The 12,159-nt window shown below is 37.9% G+C and overlaps 1 protein-coding gene across 1 annotated transcript; it reads right to left on the bottom strand.

Annotated features, from left to right (window-relative positions):
* Positions 1-90: 90 nt before the first annotated feature.
* LOC116331233 (transmembrane channel-like protein 7) lies at positions 91-12,111 on the bottom strand. The gene is made up of 16 exons (XM_031753843.2): positions 11,963-12,111; positions 8,892-9,156; positions 8,651-8,799; positions 8,318-8,473; positions 8,145-8,227; positions 7,917-8,062; positions 7,693-7,840; positions 4,742-4,924; positions 4,480-4,625; positions 4,268-4,382; positions 3,864-3,961; positions 2,365-2,548; positions 2,130-2,260; positions 1,783-1,938; positions 1,617-1,695; positions 91-997 (listed from the first exon to the last, which is right to left on the bottom strand). Exons 1-16 carry the CDS (start codon positions 11,976-11,978, stop codon positions 797-799), a joined length of 2,256 nt encoding a protein of 751 aa, XP_031609703.1. The 5' UTR covers positions 11,979-12,111; the 3' UTR covers positions 91-796.
* Between the last annotated feature and the right edge of the window lie 48 nt (positions 12,112-12,159).

Raw genomic sequence — 12,159 nt, 5'->3', positions numbered from 1 at the left:
TTCACATTCACTTATATCAGTTTGTTCCATAAAATACCTGCATGATGAGACTGACAGAGTGACATTTATTAGAAAAAAAAGGAGAAAATATACTTAAGAAAACATTTATTTTATATGTACAGTACCCACAGTCACATTAAGGCATCATGAAAGTACAAGAGTATTTTCACCCAAATCTGACAAAAATCCCCAGAACAGAAATACTGTTAATAACATGCCTACAGTCTAGAAGATATTTTAAAAAGGTAATAAAACTGAGTATAAAGTAATGTTAAAAGTAATTTCATTACAGTGGTATACAGGTATTTTAAAATGTATTAGGCAGAGTCATAAATATTCATTTGCATATGTAAAAACACCCACAAATAAACAAGTCAACAAGGAAGCTGTAGTAAAAAAATCAAAACCAAAAAACCAAACCCTGCGTTAATACATTTAAAGTGCATGAAATTGAGAAACTTTTAAAAACAAGTCCAGTAGTTTAAAAGAATCGAAGTCCTTCTCAGAAGGAAAAGATTACATGCAAAAAGCAAGTAAATACACTGCAGCTCAACAAAAATAAAGTTTTGGTTAAAGGAAAAAAATATTTACTCAAAATATTCAGACTGTTTTTTTGGACAAACAAACAAAAAACACTGAAAAGGTCAGAAGCATTGTGAACAGGATATCTGTTTACATTGCAGTGTTTTCACAGTTAATTAAACACACTAAAGATATTAGTCTGAAAACTTAAAAATGCTTTTACAGTTATCTAAGCATGCATCTCTGCTTTGTTCAGTAAAATAAGGCCTTTGACTTAAACTTGTGTGGAGGAGCTTGGAGCTGCATGGGCCAGGAACACCGCATCACTGAAATTGGTAGCGAAGCTAGTGTGGTAGCTAGGACTGCTTCTGCTGCTGCTGCGGCGGGGTTGGAATTTGGATTGTGGGGACCTCACACCTGAGTGCTTCTGGGCCTGGCACAGCTTCTGGATCAGGAAACGCCGGTCGCGGCCCTCCTGATTGACAGATTAACACAAACAGATTTCAGTTCACACTGCATTTGGCAATAACTGAATTGATAACAAGAACACTCAGAGTACGCAACTCCCCCTGAAGGACAAGAGCTATAATAAAACTTTGATTTTTTTATGATGTTTTTATTAAAACATGCTGACGTCAGCATGTTAAGCCATCACTGATATTGTACAGAACATATTGAAAAAATAAGGTGTGTTATACAGCTATCTCCATGCTGTTTCATATGATATTACTTAACATGGTTTCTTGGAATTTGAAATCAGGTCAACTTTGATCTTGAGCGCTAAAAATGAAGCTAACATGCTTAGCCAACTTAGGTACTAATGTCCCCCAAGGCCTAGTTGTGAAGTTTAAAGACAATCCATAAAAAACTGTTGATAATATAGGTTTTACTGATTTTCACATTTTGTGTAACTTCGACTAGATTTTCACCAACAATAAATTAAGCCGTTATCGGTATCTACAATCACACAAAACTTGAAAATGATATCTTTAAAAGTGTGGGCACTAAACTTCTAACAAACAGAACCAATTACACACTCCCTCCCTTTGGGGGGAGAATAAAACTTTGTTGTTGTATAATATGAGTAGACCTACCATTTCTAGTTGGTGCCTTAGTTCATTAATGACCCTCTTGTGTGCTCCAGCCAGTGCAATCACATAAAACATGGCCAAACTGGAAAAAACATGGAAACAAAGTATAAAATTACAGCAGAGGAAAAACAACGTTAAAAAGGTGAAAATATATAATAAGAGGACCAACCATGTGAGAACAAAGCAAGAGACAGCAAAGGCCTCTGAAGAGAGAGCCAAGAGAAGCTTTTTGACTCCTTCGGGTAGCTGATAAACTGTAGCTGGCACCACGCCCCAGGAGGTGTTGTAATTAACAAAAGGTCCACAGGCCTGAGAACAGTTTATTCTGTACAAAAAGGAAGTGTAAGTGAGTGCTTACAAGTAAGAGTTCCGATATTTATCCATATTAAGAAAAAAATAATTATATGGCAGTGGCCAGATTTTGACCTTTGGCATGAATATTTCTGCTAGAGGTTCTTTTAAAGCTCCACACAAACTATACAAATATAATTAGAACACAGTATGAACATTACTCACTGTGCTATACTAGCTATGACAGGCACACAGGCAAGAGTCAGGCCGATCAACAACACGCCGAGGAAAAAAAAGTTGGAGCTGGATGCTCGGAAAGGACGTGTGGCTGGACGACAGTTTTTGATTAATGATACCTAGCAAACAAAAATTTGCAAATGAGGCTTACTAGAATATTTCATGCTTTTTTCCTTCACTCTTGCAAGGAAGAAAACTACATGCATTCAAACCAAAATGTCACCTTCTTGATGTAAAAGATAAAGAAATATTTGAGGGTGCAGATAGCAGGCAGCAGTGGGCAGTAGAAAGTGCCGATCCAGCAGATGGTCTGACCATAGACGATCTCCAGTACATTCTGAGGAATAGAAAATTCCTGTTGGCTCATCCATTTAGCCAGGGCAGAACTACTGTACCTCAGAAGCAGTCTGGGTAGGATAGAACAAGAAAGACAAAAATGACTAAAGCAGAAATAATCAGAGAAAGCAAAGCCTTCAGTGACAGAATAATTTTAGCTACATTTATTTAGACTAACTAAGCTAACACTAAAACTACCATATTTTTCAGACCATAAAGCGCACCGGATTATAAGGCGCACTGTCGATGAATGGATCCGTTTTCATACATAAGGCGCACCGGATTATAGGGCGCATTAAGCGAAACAAAACAGTCAGATAAGTCAAACTTTACTCAACTCATTCCTCTTGCTTCCTCCACTTCCGTACCATTGATGCATTAATACTGAATTCTCTCACAGCTGCTCTATTCCCATGTTGTTGCAGTATATTAATGACTTACCTTGTATTGTGGATGGATTGTCTCAGTTGTTCTCCTGACTGAAGTTTGATGCATATACAGCATCCTGCCATGCGATTGCATTTGTCCCTAACCATCGGGAACCCTCACGTTAACTTTTATCGAGTGGAAAAAAGTTAGCGTTCATCCTCCAGTTTCACTGTGTTTATGTTATGCTAACATAGCTGTGTCGTTAGCGATCACGAAGCACATCATTATATACCAGCTAGTCCAACTTCAGTAACTCTACAAACATCACTGCTGTTTAGTTTTCTGTCCTTATTTATGCTGGAAGTGATAGCAGAGCTGTATGTTTTAATTTTTTCAGAAATCTCAGTCAGAACATGCTATATCATGTTTCGGTGTAAACTAGCGAGCTAATTTCATGCTAACTTCTAACTCTGTTAAATTTAATAAATTCTGTTTTCATGGATACCTGGATGTTAAACTTAATTGTTCCACCTGGTAAAGCAGCAACACTGATTATTTTATTAAAGATGAAGGAATTTAGACAGTTTTTAACTCTCAGTGATGTCGCAGTGTTCATCTGTCTATGGGACCTGAAGCGGACGCAGTTTTCGACCCAGATTACTCCGCGAGGCTCCTGACTACGGTAGCCGTAATTCTCCGACAATCCATCAGGCGGTGCGGCTTTGTAGCTTACCAAAGTCATACTAAAACATTTTTGACAGATTTTTGAGCCCCGTGTACCACATAAAATCAGTTCGAGGTCAGTAAGCACAACCAGAATTCACACATAAGGTGCACCGGATTATAAGGCGCACTATCGAAAAATACGGTAGTCCAAGTCAGCTCCTGTAACTGTTACATTGGAGATTCTTAATCTTTTATGAAGGTGACATGTTTACACCTCTTCAAATGTCATGAGATGATCACAAAACTAGATGAACTGTACTTTTTTTCTACTGTGGATAAATGAGGTCTTACTTTCGAGGAAACTCCACAAAGATGGTGACGGAAACGATGACAATGAAGTCAAAGATGGTGAGTTTGTACATCTCCTGGCCCACATGCGTTTCCCAGCACTGCCGACAGCAACAAGGATATAGAGACTGGATTTTACCATACATGCATGTCACGATTTAAGAAATGTATTTTATAGGGTGATTAGGAATATACTGATTTTTTTAATACTTTTTTTAATTAAAAGTCTAAGAGACCAAAATATGGGCACACATTCGTGGAGTTACAATTAACATATGTAATATTCACATTCTAACACATACGTATAACAGCTAATGCAAAGATAAAAATGAGTTTGACACTGGTACCTGTGGCACTACCCCTGTAAACCACTGTATATTACATTAAGACAAAAGAGGATTACTTACAGGGTAAACATCGTGGTTGTAGCCACAAATACAGGGACCATCTTTACATTTAGTGATCCGAGACCAGACAGAAAAGAGCAAAACGACAATGCTGGTTAACCGCATGAAGACACACCTGTGAGGATAGGAAGAAAGAAGGCAAATCAGAAATACTTTCAAGTTCAAATCTGCGTCTATGAGTAAGCAGGTCAAAACACGAGACTCCATTTTACCTCAAAAGAGTGAAGCGGATCTCGAAAGCAGGAGAATAGTCCTCAAAGTTGATGATAAATGAGAAAAGTACTGGGGTAATGAAGTTGGCAAAGGTGATAACAATTGAGGGTAGATACTCATAAATGAGATCTACTATGAAATTCACCTGCAAAAGAGGAGAAACAACAAATACCTTTTTTCCTGTGTTGCCTACATTTATCAGAAATTTCCACATGGAGGTGGAATCAAAACGGACAGAACGAATAAAAAAAATTGTCTTACCTTTTGGTCAGTCATTTGGGCTTTCTGGGAGAAGATGGTGGCTAAATAAATGCAGTAGAAACAAGCAGCCAGTACACCAATGACGAAAAGATTCAGGATGAGACGGATGAAGTAAAGCCGACATTTTTCTTTGTGGGTGCGCTCTGCTATTTTCTGCTTGATCTTCTCATCCTCCAAATCTGTCTAAAGATATACAAATATGAATTTTAAAATAAGGTGTTGGGATTTAGAGATTCTTTTATTGCTATCATATAATCTGCCTTATGATGAATGTATTAATAACATGTTTTACAGTATTATTTTATCAGTAATATTTCTTATAAGGTTCATATTGCATTGAATCACATTCATTCTATTCACAGGTCTAGTTCATTTTATACACATTGCATATCTGTGCTTGTTTAGAGTTGATGTTCCATCTAAGAGGGTTTTAAGCTTCACTGGTGAGAGTGTCCAGGTGATACATGTTGAGGGAAGATGAGAACATAGCAGGTTAATTGCATGCATGCTTACAATACACATAAATCTAGTAGCAGGCCTGAGCGAAGGCCCAAGTGTCTTCTGCTTCTTATTTGAGACTTGCTGTAATTCTGTCTACTTAGAGATTGAGGACGAGGGTCCATTATTAGCCCTTAGAGGCCCTGAAGCTTAAAGTTATTACCTTAAAAGGAAGGTGTTATCAAAAAGAGAAGTTATATGTCTGTTTATAGTTATTAAGATGTACAAGATATACCCTTGTCTGTAAACAATGACTGTACACAATGTATTTTTGATCTGTATTTGACGTGTATGTGGGGGTGTGATCCTCTATGCTATAAAACCAGAACCCAGTGTATTTTTATCAGAGCAAAACAGGCCATATGCTGATGGTTGTTCTCCGTTGTCAATAAACTCATCGTTTGATTGCACTTGTCTGGTGCCTCCGTCGTTTGTTGTCTGATCTGCAGTTGATCGATCTCGCTTCAAAGGCAAGACAACAAAATGATGGTGTTTGGTTATTATTTTTTTTACTTCAGCTCAGGGGTCGGCAACCCCCGGCTCCGGAGCAGCATGCGGCTCTTTAGTCCTTATACTGCAGCTCCGTGTGGTTTGGGAAAATAAATTAGAAGTATTTAGCTGAAGTGCATTTTATTTGTGTTTAGTTCTTTTTTTTTAAAAACTTGTAGTTCTATATTGGAAGATTGTTGTGATTTTGAAATATAAAAATAAAATAATATTTTATTATTTTTTTCATCGCTCAAAATAAGCGTTACACTCGGGAAGCGGTGTACCCATGGCTTGCCGTGCATTTATCGAGACTTTCAACCCCAGGTAGGCCAATTATGGATCTTCGGATCCACATTATGTCGGCAGCTGTTCTCCACCGTGAACTATGTTAAAAACAAACACCGCTCACGCCTCACAGATGACAGCTTACAGTCCTGCGTAAAGATGAAAGCTCCGATTTGCAGACGCTGTGAGCAGAGGTTCGGGACCAGAAGTCTCATTGTAAAAATATCACGGCAGACCCGACGATGTTTGCATGAACATGCTTTTCAGCATCTCTATATTGACCACTTTTCACACACGGTTGCTGTACGCATACAGCGGGCTGTAGCTTTTCAGCTCACAGCCCGACAACACAACAGCAGAAAGAGCACAGACTTTAAGGCGGCGAGGCGCGATTGCGGGTGCCGCTCAGGTGCGTCCGACTCCCATTCAGCGGCACTGCAGACCACGCCCCGCCACACACATTAACAAGGTAAAATAGATATTTAGGCAGAATTTTGCAAATATCTATATTTTTTTTTTTTTAGCGGCATAGTGCTTTTTTTCCCCAATTACTTTTTAAAAGGGTGGCGGCTGACAACAGTTTTTGTTTGCTACATGGATCATTTTAGTTCAGCTGGGTGTCTTTCCTTTTGTTATATTTCTTTAAGAGTTCAAAATGTGTTAATTGCATAAATGAAATGTAATTTTCTCTGTAGCACTTCATGGATTTCATAAGCAACACACCTTAGTTGCTCTGTGGATTCTTTTAAAAAGCAGTTAAAAGCTTTTGTGTTCAAACAAGCCTATTGTTGATCTACGTATTTTATATTCTTTACATTATTTACATTTGATCTTTTACATTGTGTATAATGTCTATTGATTGTATTGTTTATTTTAATATTTGTGTACAGCGCTTTGTGACTGCCTGTCTGTGAAAAGCGCTTAATAAATAAACTTTACTTACTTACTTTAGTTATTCACACAAAGCACAAAGGTAAAAAAACAATATATACAGTGTTATCTTCATTTTAGATATCAAAAAGTATTTGCGGCTCCCAGTGTTTTCTTTTGCGTGGAAACCGGGTCCAAGTGGCTCTTTGGGTGTTAAAGGTTGCTGACCCCTGCTTTCAACTGTGTGATGTGGATACATTTGCATTAGTTCACTGCAAAAACTCAAAATCTTACCAAGATTATTTGTCTTATTTCTAGTCAAAATCATCTCATTACACTTAAAATAAGACAGAATCAGCTAAAGGGCAACATTTCTCTAAGGTGCATATGAACTACAATTGGCAGCTATGTGGCAACCAGGGACAATAGAAAGTGAGTGACATTCAGTGACTTCATGTGGTTAGAGGCAAAATAACTGCTGGCACTGTGAAGCAGGCGGGACCTGTGATAAATTTATTTTAACTTCCTGGTGAGGATTTGAAGCGACTACTAATGATAGCACAGAATACTGCTGATTAGCATGTGACCCGGTAGTAATGCATGTGAGAACTGGGGCCTTGAATGTCACAAGACATAAAAGTAGGTTATATTAAAATGCACATCTTATTTTTACTTTACAGTAACTGTATGTAGCTGCTGGGGTGCCATGTGAGCACCCATTTTTTCAAATTAGTTTAAAGCAAATTTGTAAACTGGCCACTGTTTTGACGAGTCAGTTTTACAATCATGCTTCTGATGTATAAACTAACCTTCAGCTCATAGAGCAAAGTCTTTTTCTTCAGCTTTGCAGCATTCTCACTGGTGATGCAGAAATCCCAGCCAGCAAAGATCTTGTTGCAAAAACTCTGAAAGCAATCCTCATCCTGAATCAGATTATGTTTGAACCCCGCGGCAGACCTTAAAAAGAAGAAAACACTCAAGACCACATCTCATCACATAAATGTTATTTCTCACGAGTTTGCCTTTTTCATACCTTTTAACAATCCAGATAAGACTGAGAAAGAGGTACCCTATAGTGACCAGCAGGTATGCCAGTGCCAAATTATAAGTTATGTGGGAGAAATGGATTTTGTCCACGTTGTAGAAGCCGTAGAAAAGATAGGTCTGTTCCAGAAAGCCCTGCAGATGAAGCACAGCAGGTGAGTACAGAAACTACAGAGCGGACTCTTTCTCAGGAGACTAATAATGTGACAACACTTACTTCGCCAGAAAGCAAATCAGTAATATACTTATGATAGTTAACAAGACCTCGACGACTGTCGCTTTTATACACGCTGCAGTAACCTGTAATATAACAGACAAGTTAACCTTTTTATTCTTTCTTGCTTAGTATTTGCTTCTAATTGAAACAAACAAACAAAAAAATCCTCTCACTTTCATTCTGGCTGAAGGTGATATTTCCTGAAGCATGGGGTGCAATGATGATGGGCAACATGACAAAACCAAACATGAGCAGAAAGATGAAAAAGTTGAGCGTGACCAGGAAGCGCAGAAAGGAGAAGTAAGACAGGATCCCTGTTCCAAACATCCCTAGTGACAAGTGAAAGAGGCAAAAAGGGAGAACTTAAGTCTGACACAACAAAAGGTACACTTTCCGTCTCCACAAAAGTATAATTACTGATTAGCATCATCTGAACAGAAATCCAAAAATGTCTTTGTGTCCAAAGAAACAATTTCTGTCAGACAATCTGTTTGTCTTTCTTTTACCTTCTATTAGGTGGATGTCTCCCCTCCAGAGCTTCAAGGAGTTCAGCCATTCTTCGCTTTCATCTCTCATCCTCCTCAGATACTTGCGGGTGCTTTGTCGCCACTGTTGCCAGCTGCTCAACTTTTGAGCATCTTCTGCACACTGTTTCCTAAAACATCAAACAGTCTAATAAACTCCTGACACACAACAACGTTATTTAGCTATTAGTGAGAGAAGTCATAACAGACTACAGTTTCCTACTTGTGTTTGCGTTTCTCAGCCATGGGCTTGGCTAGTTCTCTGATGTGTCGCTTCTCAGTCTGACTCTTCTGTTTCACGGTTAGTCTTACAAAGGTGTTTATACCCCATTTCCCACTGCCAGATGAGCCAACCCTTGCTCTAGAGCTGCCTCTTTGTTTGGAGCCAACAGTTGACGACTTCCTGCGGTACAGCAGGGACTGGTAACTGGGGAGCTGGTCCAGCAGAGGGTTACTGCTGATTCGCCCACTGTGATCAGTGACGAACACTTGAAAAGACAAAGTAATGTTTCTTACATGACATTTATTTTAGCTGTTCTGGAACAGATGCTAATATTGCATCTGTACAGAAAACAAAAATCGATGAAATATACATAATACAAAGAAATTTGACTGTGTTTAACACCCTGAGCTAATTACCCCTGCATTTTGACAACTGTCACTTCAAATCAGGATCAATCCATCCATCGATCCAGTCACGTCCACATAAAAAGATGGACGGCTACACGATTCAGTTGATATTGGGATAGCACAGATATTTCTAAGGATGTATATGTTGTCTGAGATTTGCATAAATTAAAGTTTTTTTATTTGCAGACTCAAGTTGAGATTCAAGTTGAGATAATAACTACAATACCACGCAAAAGTCACAAACCATCCCTCATTTCTTCATGTTTTGCTATGAAATTGAGAAATAAGTGCAGGGATCTACTGACAAGTGCAAACATGCATAGAAATAGAGTAAAAATACTATACTTGTACAGCTGTACTGTACAAATACAGTGCAGCTTGAAAGTCAACATTTCATTTGACCACCTTTATTCTTCAACACAGTCTGAATTCTCTTAGACAAGTTTGCTTTTTCTTTTTTTCCTAATTTTTTTTCCTCCACATATCCAGTTGTATCATAGGACCAACACACACCATGACAAAAGAAATGGGAACAAATTATGTGTTTTGGAACAAACTGATATTAACATAGTGACTAAAGATAAAATTTAAACCATGAAAAAACAACCTCCAGACTGGCTAAAAATTGTTCAACACCATTTAAAAGAATAGGTTGTAGCAGTGGAGAGAAAAGTACTGACTATGTAGTGCTCCAGCAGAGGGGCCCTTCCAAGTCAGGAATGAAAAGTTTGCTTTTGTTTACATTTTTTAATCCCTATGTAAATTATGTCATAATTAAACTGCCTGAATAAATCGGTTGGATGATTACAAAAATAACAGAGGCTCTCTGCCAGACTTACAAACTTAGAAATGGTTTAGTCCAACACACATTGAGGCTCAACCTTATAGCACAGTTAATTTATTCTCTCCAGGTGACTGCTAATGAGTCTCATTACTCATGTCTTTCTCCAAGAAAGCAAAATTGAGAAATGGAAAAAACAAAAGAATTGAGAGGCAAAGGAAGTAAACTCAGTTCACTTGTCAGCCATTAACACATTTCTTTCAAAAGGAAGGTCAGCAAAGATAACAGCTAAGAGGTTAAGAATGGCTAAGAGGTTGTTGAAAACGTTGAATCAATATAAGATGTCTCTCAAATTTACCAAGCTAAATTTAACACCATTATAACATGTGGCCATGAATTTCAGAAACAGCCAGATAACCAGAAGCAGGTCTCCTCCAAAGTATTTGACACATGGTGAGCTCGTATCTTGAGAACAAAAAGTTCAAGTAATCATTTGTTTCGATAGCAGCTTGAACTGAAACTTTACTAAGACTAACATCAAGTAGAATTCTGCTTTACTGTATGTGGAGCCAGCTGTGAGGCAAGCAAGGCATTTTGAGGAAGCTGGTATATTTTAAGGCTTAAAATACCACACTGACACTTCTTCTTAATCTAAATGAAAAGAATGAAAGGGAAAAACATTCACATGCCGATAGTTTCGTTAGATTTAGCTTTTTCTACATCTAACGAAAAACCGTCGGGCAGCATACCTGTGGAAACCATTTTTACGTATTACTGAATCACCCAGTTTATATCTGCAAGACCTTTAAACTGCCATATAACTTCTCTGTTTGATAACATCAAAGTAAAACAAAAGGAAAATGGCTGTCACAAGGTCAAAACAATGAACATATCATAAATCTAATTTAATCTAATGTATTTTTAACATACTGATATCAGGCCTTCTCAAGGTACTGTAGTTATAGTGTTGGAACTCATTTAAAATTTCACAAATATAAAGACAGCTACATTATTCGCAAGAATTAAACTGTGCCTCAATGATCAGAGTTGACCTCTGCCATGAGCCCCAAAAGGATGAAAACTGAAAAATTATACGTCAAGTAAGAGTTTGCATAGCAGAGTGAGCAAGAACATGTGATAGAGGATGGTGGAAATGAAGAGAAAGGGGGAAATTAAGGTTGCACTGAGAGTGGTGAGAAGGATGAGAGGAGGATAGTTTTCTAACACTTTTCTAAGTGATAGAAAACTGCGAAGAAGCTGTTTTATATTATAGGAATAATAATAAAAATCAATAAAAATGAAGAAAATGATGCACCCTTAAATTCGACATTCCACACAAATAAGTAATTAATTATAAATTAAATTGTTGACTACGGGATACTGATATTCCAAACTGTGCACACTTATGAGCTTTTAATAAATACTGTATATGAACAGTTCACTACTGGCTACCCTAATGTCCCTAATACCCTGCGCCTTATAATAAGTTTACACATACAAACAATAACATCACACCACAACTCAAGTATATGTTCCCACAGCTAACAAAAAACGTTAAAATTCGACACTTCTCTCCTTTTTACGTTTGCCTCCCAGGAGAAAAGACAATGGCTAACCAAGGGAGCAGACTTCGCAAACAAAACTGCCGACAATTCAGTTTCGACACCGTAAACGCACTCGAGCCAAACCAGACAAACAAAATCTCTTCCTGCTCCCATTTGAACGTCTCCCTGTAATCGTTATATGACCCTCTGTCAAATCATTAACCAGCACAACAAACTTTTAGCTACTTTTTAGCGGCTAGCATTGTTAGCTAGTTAGCTAATGTAGAAATAAATTGGGTTAATTAATGTTCTGAAGTACCGCACGAACTTCGAAAATACCTGAGTCGACTTCCATTGTTGCCTTTCCGACAGAATAAATACAGTTATTTATTTATTAGCTAACAATTAACTACCAGACTTCGTCAAAAGCAAGGAGTTAACTCTCCCAGCTGTCAGGAAGAAAACAGCAGTCTTTCCCAACATCTACTTCCTGGATGTGGATACAGCTCCAGGAGCGACACTAGCTATTATTTATT

This window comes from Oreochromis aureus, linkage group 6, assembly GCF_013358895.1.
Source record: "Oreochromis aureus strain Israel breed Guangdong linkage group 6, ZZ_aureus, whole genome shotgun sequence".
Taxonomy (NCBI): domain Eukaryota; kingdom Metazoa; phylum Chordata; class Actinopteri; order Cichliformes; family Cichlidae; genus Oreochromis; species Oreochromis aureus.
The sequence above is the reverse complement of the archived record's forward strand: the minus strand, read 5'-3'. Positions and strand labels throughout refer to the sequence as shown.

What these genes read in the sequence shown, in the direction of transcription:
- LOC116331233 (XM_031753843.2), bottom strand. An exon ending in CTTATCTGGATTGTTAAAAG is followed by an intron (nt 7,841 to 7,916) that starts GTATGAAAAAGG and finishes CTTCTTTTTAAG; the next exon opens with GTCTGCCGCGGGGTTCAAAC. An exon ending in TTATCTTTTACATCAAGAAG is followed by an intron (nt 2,261 to 2,364) that starts GTGACATTTTGG and finishes TTTGTTTGCTAG; the next exon opens with GTATCATTAATCAAAAACTG.